Raw genomic sequence first — 17,759 nt, forward strand, 5'->3', positions numbered from 1 at the left:
ACAGGGCAACTCACCTTGGAAATTGGTCAGCCATGTTGGCTGGTTGTAGTGCTCCGACGCCAAAATGACTGTATTGAAGAATACCATGACGATGACGATCCAATAGAAAGCTTGCGACTTCACTGCCTGGCGACACAGCCTTCTACACCTTCTATTCCATCGTCTCAGTTGTCGCCTGTGGTGGTGCAGGACAGTAGAGGGCAGTGTGTAGAAGACAAGATGAATCTTACTTTTCATATGCATACAGCTGTAGCTTATAACACTACACACAATCTCCATGACTGACATTCTCTCTCTCTCTTTTTTTTTTTTTTTTTGCTTTATACATCGGATCTACATTTCTTTAGTCTGCATTAGCATTTCTCTAATTACAAAATCTTGCTCTTCTGTTAACAGCATCCTTTTCATTTTGGTGCCAATCAACATCAATATATGATTTGGGGGTTTGTTTACTTGTTTGTGGGTTATGTTTGTTTGTTTGTTTGTTTGCTGTTTGTTGAAGGGGTTGTGACTTTTTGTGTATTTTTACAACACCTGATTCTGCTCTTATTTTGCTCCATGCACCAACTACCCTCACAAAATCCCCAATTGACTTCAGCCTGACTCTGTCTGCCCACTATTAAAGCAGTCTTCACACCCACTTCTTCTCACACAGTGAGATGGACAGAGGAACACCCACTGTACCTCTCTTTCTGCATCCACTGCTGCTGAGGGATTTCGCTGCTCCCCATCTCTTCCGACTTCTCATCCGAGTCCGACTCACTGAGCGGTTTAGGAACTACAGTAGAGGAAAAAAAGAAAGTGTTAGACATGGGAGATAAAGAAATATCTTCAAACTGTCAGATTTTATCTTTTTTTTTTCCCCAAGATGTGGAGCAAGATCACACTATCATGATTACAGATTTGGAAGGACTTAATCCAGGCTGGTTCATCAGCATATACTTACCTCATGACATCTTGGCTTACAAAACTGCATTCTTTGGAAGAGCAGACGAAGATGACATTTTGACTAGGGTTTCGATTTGGGGTTTTCCCCTCAGCTCACAAAATGGAGTGATAATGATGTTTTCCACAAGCCTGAGGGAAGCTCAGTCATGTTGAATTGTATTTCTTACATGTACGTCATCGACATGTTGTTTCCGTTTTGCTCTAAACATGTTTGATTTTAGGGGTTTTGGTTTTCTTGATAAACTATTCTGACCTCAAGTCCTACAAACCCAGTTTGTAAAATGCCCCACATTTGGCAAGATAGTGCTTTGTTAGCCAAGTACATTTGTACGTTCTGGGTGACGCATTCTCTTCACTTCTTCTGACTGAAGTGACCTATATCATTACACCCGCACACCTGATCCTCTTTGTATTTTCCTCCACCAGAACTTTTTTGACTAGTCCAAACTTCTATTCAGACAGCCCTAAATAGTAAAACAACGACAAGGATTTCTTCTTCTTTTTTTTTGAGTGAATTCACTGTCGGTGACATGACACCATCACTTGTCATGTGGAAACATGCAAGAAAATGACACTCTGAAAAACAATATCCCTTTTCCCATTTCACTGAACATTGGACGAAGGTTTCAAAAGCAAAAAAAAAAAAAATAAAATGATAATAATCATACTGAAAATAATCCAGTGTGGATTTCCCTGGCAGCGAACTGAGCAAAAGACAGTGAGAGTGAGGCTCACATTGTCATTTCCTACATTAAACATATCTTGACATTAAACAATAAGATTCCCAGCTGCAAAGTAACTGCAACCCATCTGCCTCCAATATGTTAAAACCTCAATGGCACCTCAAAGTCCTGGAAGGAATGAGTTGATAACATGTCTCAGACCTTTTTTATCTAGTTCAAAGGCAACTGAGAAACATTAATTATAGCTCCTGATTTCGCTGTACCACAGTCAAAATTCTGTGTATAGAAGGGAACATACCCTGTGGATGTCAAAGGCTTTTGTGATTGGACAATTTGAAAAGTTCTGACAGCTGGGGGATTTCCAACAGATTTAGCAAATTCCTAGAGCTCACAAACTCGACTTACAGAAACAATTTTGCAAAATGAAGACAACACTGGGTGAGTTTTTAGTTCAGCAAACGAACCACAGACTTTGAAAATTCTCTGGACGTGAACGTGGCAGTTTGCTGGCGAGAGCTGCGACTTTAATCAAGTTAAATTCGACCATCTTGGGTCCGTCTCTTCAAGTCTGTTTGTCTGTTGGCATACCTTACAGCACACACATCTAGTCCACGGAATGCATGTTTCCACTTTTGCTACAGACACTCCATTCCTTTCCCTCCAGCCACCCTAGCCTTGTTCTCACCCAAACAAACTTGATTAGGGCGCCGACATTGCCATTCCAACAATCCGTAAATGTCAGAGACAGTGTTAGGGCAAGTTAATTATCATTCAGGCGACATCTCACCACAAGATGGGGTGGGGGTGCAGAAAGTCAAAAATGTAGCAATGCCGAACTCCGAGAAATGTCAAATGTTAAGCAATTGTCCTCCAATCCAATTTCTCCCGCTTTGTTCAATTTGATTTTCATTTGGTCATTAGAATCCACTCTTTTTTTTTTAATAAGTGGCATTACACACTGATAGACATTGAACTAAAAATCTAGTAAGTTGACTATAGTGCAGTTAAACTACACCTTAAAGCCAAAACAAAGTTCTCAGAATAAGTCAAAATTCATCTTCCATAATTTAGAATTTGCAATACATCAAAAGTGTCTATCACCACACTTGTCTGGCTGACATGATTTGCCAAGATAATACATCGTTTTGGAGTATTTTGAGATCTAAAGTGCACCATAATTTGGATTGTCTCCATGCAACTTGTATTCCTAAAGCACCCTGTCCATTCAGAAGTGGGTAGGTAGAGTGTTACATGATGCCTGACCGTGCCCAAGAAATTGTATTTTCCATCAAGCTGCACGCGATTCACTCTTGTAAGGAAGATCAGGGACAGTGGATATTGCTGTGGCACTTCTGGCGAACCTTTTTGGCTAATATTTCACATTTCCTTCATTACCCAAGTGAATTTGGGTTATCACAGAATATTCAACACATTTCTTGCATGTGTGCATACATTTTGGACCAAAAATTGACAGTTTCTTCAGGCATATGAGAACTATATTTTGCTTTTGAGATAACTGCTTCAGAGATAATGCACTGGTCTATTTAAAAATGGATATCTACACTGTCATTGTGGCATAAATATTCCACCAAATAATGCCCTTTCCATACTCACCATCGCTGAATATTAAAGGGATTAATATCAAGTTAACAGATTGACTGTTATACCAAGAAAGAGTTGAAAGTTAACTAGACATAAGATTAGCATTTCCTCATATGAGTGCATGTTTCTTCTTCAAGACCTTTGGACATGAATTAGGAATATATTTCATCTCTGTGTTTACACACCTGAAATGCTGCTAAAGGAAACACAAAAACTGAACAGGATGAGTAAAATCACTGGCCACTGTCATGTTGAAATAAGTAGACTGCTTCACAAAGTTCACACAATTAAATAGTGATGCATACAACAACAATAAAAAATATACTGCTCTATTGGTGTTACCTCCAAAAATAAACATTTAGCAATTAGACCAAACATTTCTGAATAAAGAATGACAAAGTTTCAAGTGTTAATACACACAGAGAACACATGGTGCTTCAGTAAGAACATTAGAGAAAGAATGCCAGTGCATGGTTGCAGAAAGATATAAGAAAGAAGAGTTTAAAGTCCATGGTAATGTCCTTCATTAGCTTACTTGAAAAAAAAAGAACGAAAGAATGATGGGGGGGGGGGGGGGAGTTAGGAGAAGGGGGAAGAGGGAAGGGGTCATGAGTAAGTCCCAATTGGATGGAAACTGAAAAATCTTGCTGATCAAGCCAGCCACCACCTTTCAAGCAGAATTCTCACTTTTCAAAGCTGTGACTGAAGAAAAGTTTTATTTCACTGAAAAGTGTACCAACAGTGAAAAGAAACATGGAACTACAGATTATTGCAAATAAACACCACACTTGCGTGATTGACTTGCACTACCAGAGATTTGTTGAAAGAGTGACAGAACGTGAGCTGAAAAACATCGCCCACTGCAACTAGTGATTTACCGTTTTTTTAATCTTTCTTTCCTTTTTTTCTTTTTTTTTTGTGTGCAGAGGTGATGTCAGTGTGCAGGCCAAAACAGACAAAAGATGTATGAGCCAAGATGCCACTCAAGAGGTGATGCAAAACACGACAGTGCCAAAGAGATGCACAAGCGATAAACACTTAATTTGGAAAATGGGGTGTGGGGGAGCGCAAGCAACAAGGAGGTACAAAAAAAAAACTCCATTCAACAACAGACATTCAGTAAACAAGACCAAAAAAAAAAAAGAGGAAAAAACAGAAGTTATTCATCCACATTCAGCAAATTAACCTACAGCCCCCATGGCCCCCAAGAACCCCCAGAGCCCATATCTTTACAAGCTATGATGGAGGACAATTGTTTTCAGACTTTTATGGCAGTAGGGCACAGTTTGTGAACAGGGTGAGTAATAACAATTTGGTCCACCGTGGAAATAATCTACATTTAATCCTTTTGATTTTGAACTACAGGGCTGGTAGGTAAGGACAAAAAAAAAATGCTGATGCAGGCTTACTACTGTTCACAATATTGCTTGATACTTTAGTGAATGTAAAACAAGACTGATATTGAAAATGACAATTGATATGACTAAACAGACTTTGGCTTGTCTTTTATCACTTTGCTGTCACTGTCTTCCATTAAATAGGTTTTTCATCAAATATGAAAAACATTTGGATCTCTCGACAGAAGAACGCACAAAAGTGAGAAGAAAATTCTTAGGAGGTCTATAAACATTAATGGAAAACCCCTGAAAGTTTAAGATTTTGCTGGCAGTGCTTTTAGAGAAAACATGAATGACAAAGGACATCAGTGGATGCTCATTGTTATCTCTTGATAAGCCCCATACATTGTATATTGCACATAATGTGCCCATAGCAAATATCAATGCACAGAATACAAGCACACACTCATAAACACTCATACAATGCACACACATACAGACATACATACACTAGCTCACACACACACACACACCCACACACACACCCACACACACACACACACAAACAACAAAACACACTGTCCACTCCTTTAATGCGGCACGTAAATAATTTCCAGCACAATTAACCTTTCCTCGAGAGCTTTGAGGTCGTTTTCTGAGATGGACCTTCCATTTTCCCTCTCCCGTAATTGGGAACACGTGCCCAAAGCACGTTTTCTGAAATGACTTTGGCAGCCGCAGGAATCAAACTGGACAAAATCGGGAGGGGGGGGGGGACACCACTTTAGTCAAAAGCGTCATCTTCCCCGGTAATAAATATCTGCTTTTGACATCACTGTATTTAAAGTAATACTGTTTTTTTACTTTGTTCTCATGATAATATTAATATGACACACAACCTTTGTGATATTATATTCTAGACATTGCATAAGGAGGTGTCTCAGATATTTTTGTAAACCTTTATATTAAGTATGAACCAACAAGTGAGCTCCGTGAATAATAATGAAACCTCTTTTTGATTTAAAAGATGTGCAAGAATAAGACATATTTGATCTTTTTTCCCCCTTTGTAAACCACTGTCCCCCTATAAAGTACACTTCCTATTCTTGAAATTCATCACAACATATTTTTGCCAAAACCACAACTCTTGCAGTCATTCAAAAAATGATTTCTCATCATTTGAAGAAAAAAAAAAGAAGAAAAGATTTCTCATCATTTGGAAAAAAAGATGGTCAGGGATGCCAACCTTGTAAACAGCACTGTAGTATTCTGAGGGTTGAAAAGGTATATTTTCTTGGAGGAAAACAGTATTTTTACCTTTCCTGCACTAGACATGCATAGTAAAACAATTTAGGGAAAAGAGTATTTTTGTAAAACCTGCAGCAGTTTTGGCCAAAACAGTACAAAATACTGCAAAAAAAAAAAGAAACGTAGCACTTGGCATACAATGTGTAAGGACTGATATCAATGCCAATAGAAATGAATGGAGACATGAAATGGCATTGCAATGGGCAGAGGTGTTTTTGCTGCAGTGGAGGAGAAGGGATATTCTGAACCATATTCACATGGAGCAAATTTATTTACAAAACAATATTACAAAGAAAGCTGCTGGGAGGTGAAGACTAGCAGAGTAGCGGTCAGCTTTTGATAGAAACAGCCAGAGACAAATACCAGCACAACAGGGCATTGCATTCTCCCATCTTTAAAAAATATACTAAACATTCTATTTAAGAGCTGAAATCTACAACATAGCAAAATGTTCGGTACAGTATTGACAGCTGTTCCTTTTGTGTTTGAGCCAGGAAAAAAAAATGGGAGTAAAAAAAAAATCACATGACAAGCATGCAACATGACATGAATAATACCTTTGGTGTTTAAGGTACCCAGTCTTTTCCAGAGGACTGCGTGTGTCAAAGGTCACAAGGTGAGGGGTCAAGATCATGTCAGTTGGGTAGGTTAATGCAACAGGGGTGTATTATAGGTTAAAGATGGACTCAAGGAGAGAGTGTTAGGTTAGGTTAATGCATTCCATCAAATTACCAACATGTGCTTATACATGTATATACATATGACAACAGACATGTGAATATACTCATATGCAGATGAGAGGTATATATAAAAATATATATATATCTGTCGCCAAGTCAAATATATCTAGAGGTGAATGTGTGGACTTATATGAATTCCTCCATATAGTAAGGAGGAGAGTTAGAAGTGAAAAAGCAAACTATGTTCTGCATTTTACACCAAAACTAGTTAGTACTTGGACTGCTAAAAGAATCATTTTTTCAGTATCATGTTTAGTAGCTATCTGCTCAACTAGTACTATCTGTGGATTAGAAACACTTTAAGACATCCATTTAGGGTGATGCGTGAGAAGTTTCACTCAAATGGAAAGTGTGGGGAGAGAGTTTACCCTTTTTGAAAAACCGCTTTTCTGCAAATGGAGGAAAATTGGTATTCAAATGAAACGTTACTCACAATGAACACAAGATGATATCTATATTCTAGAAGTTTTTCAAATCGTGAATACTTCATGAAATTCATGTAAGTAAAAAACACCCGTCCCATACCAATTAAAATCAAGATCAAGCATGTGAATGTATGGTGATTTAATGGGAGATACTTCATTGAACTTGCATTGCTGTTTTTAGAAATTTAGAAGAACATTTTGCTATAAGGATATGACTACACCATAAAACCTTAGCAACGACACTTATACAGCTTTATGAGAATCTTGAATGTACAAAGTAAACAAGAAACAGTATAACTCTATATTCTTGTATCATTATTATCCTAACATATCAAACATATATGACAATTTTAGATATTTGATGTTTTTTTCCCCCCTGAAGCATAGTAGTTCATTCATTCAGTCATCCATTCATTCAATGAGATAATATTCCAGAAGGTTAGTACTTGTTGATTAATATATTTATGAAATATGAAATCTATTATCCCATATCTGGTAACAATGGATAGATTTACATTGTAACTGCTCTCAAATTTATGCCATCTTATTCTTTGCAGACAGAGAGATGACAAGGTAATCCTTTTCTCCCAATTTCAAATTGTTTACAAAGGAATAAAATCCGTAATAAGTACCAAATCAGGGAATGGACACACTGGTTTCCGTAGGGATGGGTGGGGCATGAACAACAATCAGTAACTAAAGGGGGGGGGGGATCATTTCTTTCACTGTCTGAAAAATAGGAAGGGGACATGTGATGAATGCTCTGGTATATTTCTTCTTTGATTTTTCAGGTAAGGGTAACAGAGGTATTTGCAATGATTGACCAAATAGTGAGGGGAGGGGCTAAAACCAATGCTTGATTTTTTTTTTTCCTTATGTGGGAGGCAACACTAGTTTAACATCTATGCAAGACAGCAATGCATAAATGCATAAACTCATCAAACCATTTTGGTGGAAGTATGCTAAAGACTCGGGAATTTCCTCTTTTTTTTTTTCCTTAGGGAAAACACGTAAAATGGTGGGCTTCACAGCATTAACATCACAGATAACACTTTTAAAGGATGGGAACATGGCGTTCATATTAACCAACTTTCAATTCCTCATGCTTCTACTCCAACAGTCAGAGCAAAATACATGTGCACTCAATGATAAAATCATTATTATGCTTGACAACTGTATGTAAACTACTGGTTGCTTTCCCCATTATGTAAGACAAATTCTTGAAACTGTTTGCATCTAGTTATGGGATGGCTTAACTAGAAGTATAATAATTCATAGATCTTTTAAATAGATACACATGAAAAACAATTCTAGGTGATACTCCATACAATATCTTCTATTTGGAGATTTAATCAAATATTCTACTAAATACAACTGTGTGTCAAATGCTAGATAGCTTACAGTAAAATGTAATCCTCAAAGTTTGATACTTTCTCTGGAATGTGTAAAAAGTTGCTGAACAGACATGGCATCTTGAAACTTTATCCTTCATTATCAGTGTATTCATGGTAAATTAACACTCTGTAAATACAATATCTGAAAAAAGGTAGTGTTAGTGTCCAGAACATCTTCTGTCAATGAACACTGCAACAGAAAATTTAATTTGAGAACATCAAATGAAAATTCAAGAAAGAAATTCCAAACAGCAATGATCTGACAATCAGAAGTTTACAAGCAGATGCTTAATCAAAACAAACTAAAGAAATCAGTTCCTATCTTCACAAATTCTATTCCCAAAATATGCAAACTTACCGTGTTTGGGTGGCCCCTGATTTTGTTCACTGTCATTATCAGGGTCAATGTCCTCTGTGTGAACAAAAAGAATGGAAAAAATAAACAGATGAAGATGATCATGTACAACATGCAACAGCAAAAACTGCAAGTGCATATTTGCCTTGTTGACATAAGCAATGTTCACATGGTCATGCACTATTCATAACTTGAAAATTACCTCCTAACTACAAGTTGCATTCATAGGATGTTTATCACCAATAGAACTTTAGTTAGCTTACAATATGCTACACTTGATAAGATCCAGAGGCCCAACATGCAATGACCCCCATATCATACATACTATACCTTTATGTCAAAAGTATATAGAAAGATAAAAAGTAGTAAAAATTGATAGCGTCCTGTTCATAATATTCACTGTATTCTTGTAAAAAGTTCTTCCAATTTATTTTCTTATATTTTCCCTTTCCTTATTTCTTTTCTTTTCTTTTCTTTTTTTTTTTTTGGGGGGGGGGTTCTGTTTTGTGCCGTATTGATACCAATGAACTAGCAATGAAAAAGACTTGCATGTACTACGCCTGACAACCAGGGAGGGTAAAAAGTCCATCCTTAGTATACAAGGGCTTGGTTTCATATCAGAAAACTATTGTGGAATCATGTGATCTAGTTAGCTTTTTTTTTTTATATGGAAAATGTTCTTACATAGAGTAAAATCATCCCACTCTTGCACTCTAATTGTGCTTTTTGTTAATGCAAAACAAGTTTGTAAGGGGTAATGAGTAATTCTTTTTACATAGATAATTAACATACAAGTGAAAAAAGCCCCCTCAAATGTCTTGCTCATTAGGAATTCTAAAATAGAAACTTGAGGAATCTATGCATATTTCTGTGATGTTCATCAATAAATTTGTACATGCTTTACTACATTTATAGGTGGACGACCGTAACATGATTTTGAGTAACAATGTACACGTCAGATGACCCACACTGCACCTAGTCACATGGAGGCTGATTCGTTCTGCATTCGAGTCCGCATAGACATGCCTTGTTATCAAGCCCTACGATTAGCAGCTATTACAGCAGCATGCCCCAGAACTGAATATATTACATAACTGGTCGCCATGGTAACAAGTACTGACCCGCCTGCGTGATCCAATCCAGGTATCCTCTCAGGTCCTCTTCTATTTGCTGCTTCTCTCGCAACTTTTGGAAGGCACCACGAGCTTTCGCTTTCTCCCTCTCCTTGGAAAATTCTCTGCAACATATGAAAGACAATCACGGTAATGAGAACACAACCCAACCACAATACAAAGCGGAGGTCACTTGTTAATTGCTTCTATGCTTAGACAAAAACACTGTGTGTTTGGATGTGTGTGTGTGTCTCTCTCTCTCTCTCTCTTTCATAAGTATGAAATTGCTTTCTCAAATTCTTGGCTTGCGTAACTCATCATAACATAAACTATCAAAGCCATGAGGAAAACGAGCATGAATAATTTGATGATTAAACAATATATCCCTATCTTTTTCTCTCTCTTCCTCCTTTGTCTCCCCCCCCCCCCCTATCTTCTATGGCGTACTGTATACGCTGAATATTTTGCAAGGTTTTTATTTTCGTGAATTCCACGAGTCAAGTGCTACTTGCAAATTTAAAAACAAGCAAAAATACCTACTTTGATCCGCAAAATAATGTGACGTGCACGCATGCATTCCTCCATTCACTACTGTATTCCACAACTGCGCATTTAACCACTCGCAAAATTGATGAGAAGTCCCTATTCCCAAGAAAAATTAGACTCGCTAAATATATGGCGCATACAATACATTTTTTCTCAATCTCCAACATACAAAGATTTTCTCATTTTTGGCTCCTACTACTGTAGAGCCATTGGGAGGGGGGAGGGTACCTCAGATACGGTATTTCAGTTCCATCTACACTGCTGTCTGCATCATTCACTAGCACATTCATACATCATGTTCAATGTGCAGTCAAAGGCAGAAACAGAGCACACAACCACACAAAGAACTCCAATGTCGCAATTAAGGTAACAGCACGTATTGCTTCCTTGCTGGCCGTCTTTACGGGATGAATTGTCAACCCAGATATCTGCATGAATGCTTTGCTGAAAACTGCACATCCAAAAATAGCTTGCCCACAGGAGAACAAAAAGGAAATTCTGTTTACAAAGGAAATGTGCAGTCTTCAGATTGCAACATGATTGAATTTACAACAGTTTTATTTCATGTGCGTGTGTGTGTGTGTGTTTGTGTGTTTGGGTGTGAATATGTGACAAGAACGGAGATAGTCATGTTACAATACAATCATAAATCAATATTTTGTGCATACCATTACTACATGAAGCAAACCATCCTCTGTTGGTGGTCTGTGGATCACATTCAATCACAGCTGATATTTGTTGAAAGATACTATAAGTCAATTACACTCAACCACTGCTGTAAAACATGATATATTCGCGGCACGAAATTTTCGCGAATTGGAGCCGATGGCCTTTTTCGTGGCATGAAATTTTCGCAAATTGCCACTGGTGTTCAATGCATATAGTGTAGACAAGAAATTTTGCGCGCATTTTAATTTCGCGAATCTTGGCGCTCGCGAAATTCGCGAAATTAAAATGCACGCAAACATTCCTCGTTTTACAGTAATTCTCATATGTTTGATTTGATTTACCTGCAATTTTTTAATGACATCTGCAAGTCTTTCGCTGATTTGATTTTGTAAATTATTGGATTCATCAAAAGAAAGAAAAAGTTAAATGTGATTTGTCAGATAATTGAGGTACACCTCATAAAGGCAAACCTAAAGATAAAGACAATTTTGAGAAAAAAAAAATATGGGTTTGAAGACAAATATATAATATTTGATCATAAGAAGAAAGAGAAAAAACATGCAGATTGTAAAAATACACAAGGCAAGTTATACTGTGAGCATTCCTCAGAAGGAAAAATAATTCAGATAAACTGATTTCATAGATTGCTATACAATTGATGGCAAGCTTGGCAAACTGAGCTCTTAATGCCTTCTTAAGCATCTTCATTTTTTTTATGTCTTTACATCTCTATCAATTTAAAGGAGGGTGCCAAACAATATTTACATTTACTTCAGAGAATAACTAGAATCAAAATACACTGCAGATGTTTCATTAAGCCTTACTGCGCTGTGTCTGCCCATTTGCACACAGGCTGGAGTGCTTTCTTTGGCAAATGGCACAGATTTCTGGAAGCTAACAGTCAATGAACAGAGATTAACTAATCCCCCTACTCCAGAATGCATCACCATGGCCATCTTCTTGGTTTGAGGCATATTGCTACACCTGAGTGGGCTCACTAGTCTACCACTAGGTCAAGCTTGGATTAAGCACTGATCGCAAAGGAAAAAGCTTGGGTAGCGAGGCTACTTACCCTGGCACGTAAAAGGCTAAAATTGAATACTAGAAAGATGTAGTATGAAAGTTCCACAAGAGGATGATGATGACGATGATATTCGTAATGATAATAATAGCAAATGTCTGCGGAAATTATTTCTAAACAGTTACGAGCTATTGGCACACATCAACCTGCATATATTTTCAATGAAACACAAACTTTTAAGAAGCAATGACATACACTTGCAATTTGGATTGCAGAACTTTATTTCAGCAGAGGGCAATCTTAAGGAGAGCCGATGAAAAAAAAGAAGAAAGCTGGCAAACCTCAGCAGTCTTCATACTGCAAATTATTCCTTCTGTCACGGCCCAAACAATATATCAAGCTTAATTTCCCCCTCAGTGGAAGGGCCGACGACCCCACCACTTCCTCTGGTCACTCAAAATGGCCATAAACTCTCCACAAATGGTCGGTTGGAATGCAGGAAGAATATATCTTCCAATGCCCAGGTTACTGATTAAGGTCAGTGATGAATCACTTGTGCCATTTTCAGTGCAGCGTATGAAGCATGAATCTAGTTTGACTTCCATATACGCTCTTCTCGGATGCACTTAAAAAAAGAATAATTTTGAAGATGGCGATGTCAAGTTCACTAAGTTTTCCCCATCTTGCAGGCTCTTCAGCTACTACTGTCTCGATGTAATTGCCGTCAATCAAATTTTTTTTTCACTCTTTACAATGTTGTAAACACCACCCTGATTATATTTTTTTCTTTTTTTACCTTTGCCTGCAACAGCCTTCTTTGGGTGACTTTTGAATGCCTTATTAACTCTTTATGTGCCACGTTCGCACGTCCGACTCAGTCGACGGCGCGCCAACTTCGCATATTCTGCTCAACAAATAAAGTCGCCAAAACCGGTTGATAAATCGCTAATCACTGCTAATCCCGCAGCACAATGAAAGCGTTTCTCGTGCTTTTGTTCCTCTCATTATACGGCTTGCATTGTATGTGGTGATTGACTATCAAGCGGTGTTCCCAACTAGATTTGCTCGTACATTCTAAGTTTCTGTCACGGTTTTATGTGCAAAAGTCATGCCTTTACAGTAATCCCTGGTAAAGTAGTAACTGGTCATTCAAAAGAAAAATTGAAAATAGATTTGTCATACAATTTATTTTGAAACAAAGCTTGGCATTCCTCTTTAACTTTGCCTACTATTATGCCCATCTTAACATAAATTTATAGGAGTTATACAAATTGGAAAAACAGAATTCTTTCTCAAAGCATGACTACCTTCCTGTCTCAGAATAATGTGGCACACAGGGGGTTTCCACCATGGCACATAAAGAGTTAAAGGAAGCTATGCAGTAATATACGTAGTGTATTTCCACCCATCTACGTGCGATACATGCAACTGGATGTCGCACAGAATAAAACTTGGGTAGTTGATCTATGGTTGGAAAAGGAAACATAGCTTGGCGCCCAGCCAATAATGTATTGGACGGCCTAGATTTGATTTTCTTCTTCTCCTTGTTTTCCGAGACAGGTGTTGTAAAGATGGTTTGTTTTGTTTTGATGGGGTTTGGGGGGTATAAACTACATACAAGGAGACTCTTCCTTATTCATAAAAGGTCCTCCATCTATTCAGCCCTTTGCTTTTAGGTTGGTGGTGGGCCTCCTTTATAGTTTATTGAGATGTCAGAATCTAGTAGGGAACAAGTTTATGAAAAGTCATGCTACTTGGGAAGTGACAATGTTTTGCATGAACTGACATTTTTTCCAGACATGAAACCCAGTCAGGTATAGGGGACAAGATTAAGTATGGTGCTTTCAAAAGTGTTCTCATGTACGGGCTGGGGTCTATGCAAGATGCAGTGGTGATAAGATAAAGGTTTAGAGATGTTTTGTGGCCTTCATTTTCATAATCATTGCTGTAATAAACTGTTATTTTCATAAATCTTAAAAACAAGATGATTTTACTGAAATGGTAGAATATCCTGGCAATCACGGGCCATAAGGGCAATACTGCTTTTATTGAGCAGACTAAGTAAGAAGGCCTTTCTGCTTCTAAACTTTTTTTTTTTGGGGGGGGGTGGCAATGGAATGAAATGTTTCCACATCAAAAGATGTCAAAGACGGTGATTGACAGCAAAAACAAAAAACAAAACAAAAACAAAACCAACTAGAAATGTCGCTACGGCGACTGATGCCTCCGCCATAATGCATGATTCTCCCAATAGGTGTATAGTACAATGTCTTCACAATGTGTGATGACAGTTTCACATAACTGGCAAAATATCGAAATAACAGGTTTATCAGAAATATCTTGAATGTTCACTTTCCACGAACTGGGTTTGCTATAATTGTCTATTTAAGAGTACAGGTACACATATTTGGGGAATTGAAAATTTTTACTTGACTTCTGACCGACCTTATTATAAGTTTATGCATTGAGTATAATTTTCAAGGTATGAAGAAAGAGTGTAATTACAGTACAAAATATATCTTTTTTTTCATTTAAACCTAACCTGTGACCCTTAACCTTTGACCTTCTGGCTGGAAACTTCCAAGAGAATCTCCATTAAGTAATACATGTACATATATTAAATTTTAAAACTAATAATGCAATTATTGCATATATGAGGGAAATAGTAACATTTTGAGGAGTTGACCTTGACCTTTGACCCCTGACTATTGATCCATGACCCCTAAATTCCCTAGATAATCCCTGCCAGTCAGTACATGCATATGTACCAAGTTCCATGAAGATACATTGAACCATTTGTGAGAAATGTGATATTGCAACATTTTCACCTAACCTTTGACCTTTTGACCTTTGACCTTATGACATGAAACTCTCTCTGGAGAATCTTTATGCAGTAGTACATGTCTACACTAAGTTTCAAGAAAATAACTGCGGGCATTGCATAGATATGGGGGAAATAGCAACATTTTTAGCATTTGACCTTGACCTTTTGACCTTTGACCTCTTGTCAATGTCACTAAAATCTACTCAACTAATTGTCCCATCATACATCATCCTTGGACCAAGTTTGGTGAAAGCTGCTTCATCCAGTTTTGAGTTATCACGTAAACAGATAAATTTTAGGATTTGACCTTGATCTTTGACCTTTGACCTCTGTCCGATTTCACTGAAAAACTAATCAAGTAATTGTCCCATCATACATCATCCTCCAAGAAAGTTTGGTGAAATTTGCTCCATACAGTCTTGAGTTATCGCGTAAACGGATAAATTTCATGATTTGACCTTGACCTTTGACCTTTGACCTTTTGCCGATTTAACCTAAAATCTAATCAAATCATTGCCCCATCATACTTCATACTTGGACCAAGTTTGGTAAAATTCCAGTAAATATTACTCAAGTTATCGCGTAAACGAAAGCGGACGGACGTACGGACGTACGGACGGACGGACGGACAACCCGAAAACATAATGCCTCCGGCACCACTACGTGGCGGAGGCATAAAAAAAACCTCATTGTAGCATACATAACTGCTTTTTGTTCACTTATTAAAAAAAGAAATCATTCTGCTTGATAAAGAAACCACAATCACATTTCTCAATCTGGACAGGTCACATAAAGTACACACATAAAAATCATTGAGAATGTCAAGGGATATGCTGTTCATTCAGTTTGGAAATTTTGAGAGTTCTGGCACTGTAACCATGGTAAAAACAACAACAAAATGTGTTTGATATAATCACATCAGTTCACTAAACAATGTATGACGTCTTTTGTTATGGAGACATTAGTTCCACTTAGCGGACACAGCGCGGCTACCCATCACCACAAGGTGTAATGAAGCGAGTCGTAATTCCATCATTTTATAATGAGAGATGCGGTGGGGGGAGCCTGTATCGCTGAGTGCATAGTTTCCAAGAACACACAAGGCCAGTAGCACATTCAATGTCGTACCAAAAAAGCACTCCACTTTGTCGTCATGAAAATGTGCGGGTTGGTGCTGCTGACTGAAAAAGCACGAAATCTAGATGAATTTATTTTTATTCAAAAGTTTCTTTCTCACAAAAAAGCTCCTATCAATATCAAGGCTGTTGCTATTGCAATTTATACTGTAGACATCTACAAATGTGTATATTTGCATGTATATGCATCCTGTAAGGGTATCAGTGCATGTGTTTACATCCAGAAAACAAAAAATATTCACTAAAAATTTGGGTGTGTCTCTTCCTTCAAAGAGAAAATGACATGTGCTTAGCTAGTTCTTGGACTAATCAGTTATCTACAACTTTACAAGATCAAGAAATCATTAACAGGATAGGGTGATGTTGCTTTAATACATATTTTCCATAGAGACATGCCCAAGTATAGTGGTCTTCAACGGGTTAAAGACTTCATAACAAGGATGCACAAATGTTCTCTAATGGAAGGGTTTATGAAGGATGTAACATAAAATTGTTTCTTTTTTTTGGGGGGGGGGAGGGGGGATGGGCAGGGAGATATGGTGTGGGGAACCAAAGCAGCCCTATCTGAAACGGAAACAACAACCTCACAACAAGTATTTATGTTTCTCCTAATTTTTACAGTATAAACCCGTCCTGAGGGAGAGTAATCTCCCACCCCCATTCATTACAGTATTCCTTATCAGTACACATAAAGGCCCAAGTGGCTTCAAACACCTCGTTTTGTATCATTTTCAACACATTTCACATTTAGTCCACTAAACACATACACAAACACACACACACACACACATGAGCTGAACTTTGACAGTGCACTGGGATCCCTAATGAAAAGGGGCTGACAATGTTTTCATGTTGGCCCTACACTTTGCCATGTCTTTTAGATGATTGTCAACCCAGATGGAAGTAGGGACATTAGATCCACTGCACATGGCCATCAAAACTCATCCTTTGGTTTCTTGTTGAAGCAATCATATTCTAAGCATACTTTCACATGACAGCATACCATTCAAGGCTGTTTGCAGGCACTAGAGTAAAGTAAGATCATAAGAACAGGGTCATGGGAGTTCTATTAATCCATCCTGAGTTCCTACAAAATGCAGGATTTCTACGGGAAAGGCCACCAAGTTGTGATTACTCAATGGGTTACAATTCATTCATAGCAAGTACAAACTCAGGATATTGCTGCATTGCTTGAATTTTTGCACTTAAAACATGCCATCGGTTCCAGCCAAAATAAACATTCCCAACTTATGAATGACTATGCTCTGTATCATCTGTATCTGACAATGATTCTGCAAAATATTTCAAAAGCTTTCAAGCGTCATATTTGATTGAAATAAACTGAATAGAATTTCATTTGATTAATCCCCCCCCCAAAAAAAAAAGAAAAAAAAAAAAAAGAAGGAAGAGTAACTGCTTTTAGAGACATGCCTGATATTGAGGCAGAAATGTGACTGGAAACCAGAGGCTTAAAAGTGTCGAGTAAGTGCACTTTGATTTTGTTTAGTGTTTAATGAAAAGCACGCTGACTGGTAATCTTGACACATGGAATGGAGAACTAAGTTCTGACATTAATGTGACGTCGCATCAATCTCTTGTGGCAGGCAATTAATAAGATGAGGGGGAAGATGGGATTAGCACCTATCACTGACGGCTCCA

The 17,759-nt window shown here is 37.7% G+C and overlaps 1 protein-coding gene across 1 annotated transcript in view; it reads right to left on the minus strand.

The window, feature by feature from the left end:
• Positions 1–17,759, minus strand: part of LOC139714075 (muscle calcium channel subunit alpha-1-like) — a gene marked incomplete at its 5' end in the record, with an annotated part of 79,867 nt that overhangs the window by 56,958 nt on the left and 5,150 nt on the right. Inside the window, 5 exons of the mRNA XM_071625801.1 lie at positions 15–175; positions 685–778; positions 6,436–6,471; positions 8,796–8,849; positions 9,914–10,029. Of these exons, the coding sequence (XP_071481902.1) occupies positions 15–175; positions 685–778; positions 6,436–6,471; positions 8,796–8,849; positions 9,914–10,029 (461 nt within the window). The remainder of the gene's footprint in view (positions 1–14; positions 176–684; positions 779–6,435; positions 6,472–8,795; positions 8,850–9,913; positions 10,030–17,759) is intronic.

Source organism: Diadema antillarum, unplaced genomic scaffold (genome assembly GCF_040938485.1).
Source record: "Diadema antillarum isolate AM-2024a unplaced genomic scaffold, OU_Dant_1.0 seq00002155_RagTag, whole genome shotgun sequence".
Lineage (NCBI taxonomy): Eukaryota > Metazoa > Echinodermata > Echinoidea > Diadematoida > Diadematidae > Diadema > Diadema antillarum.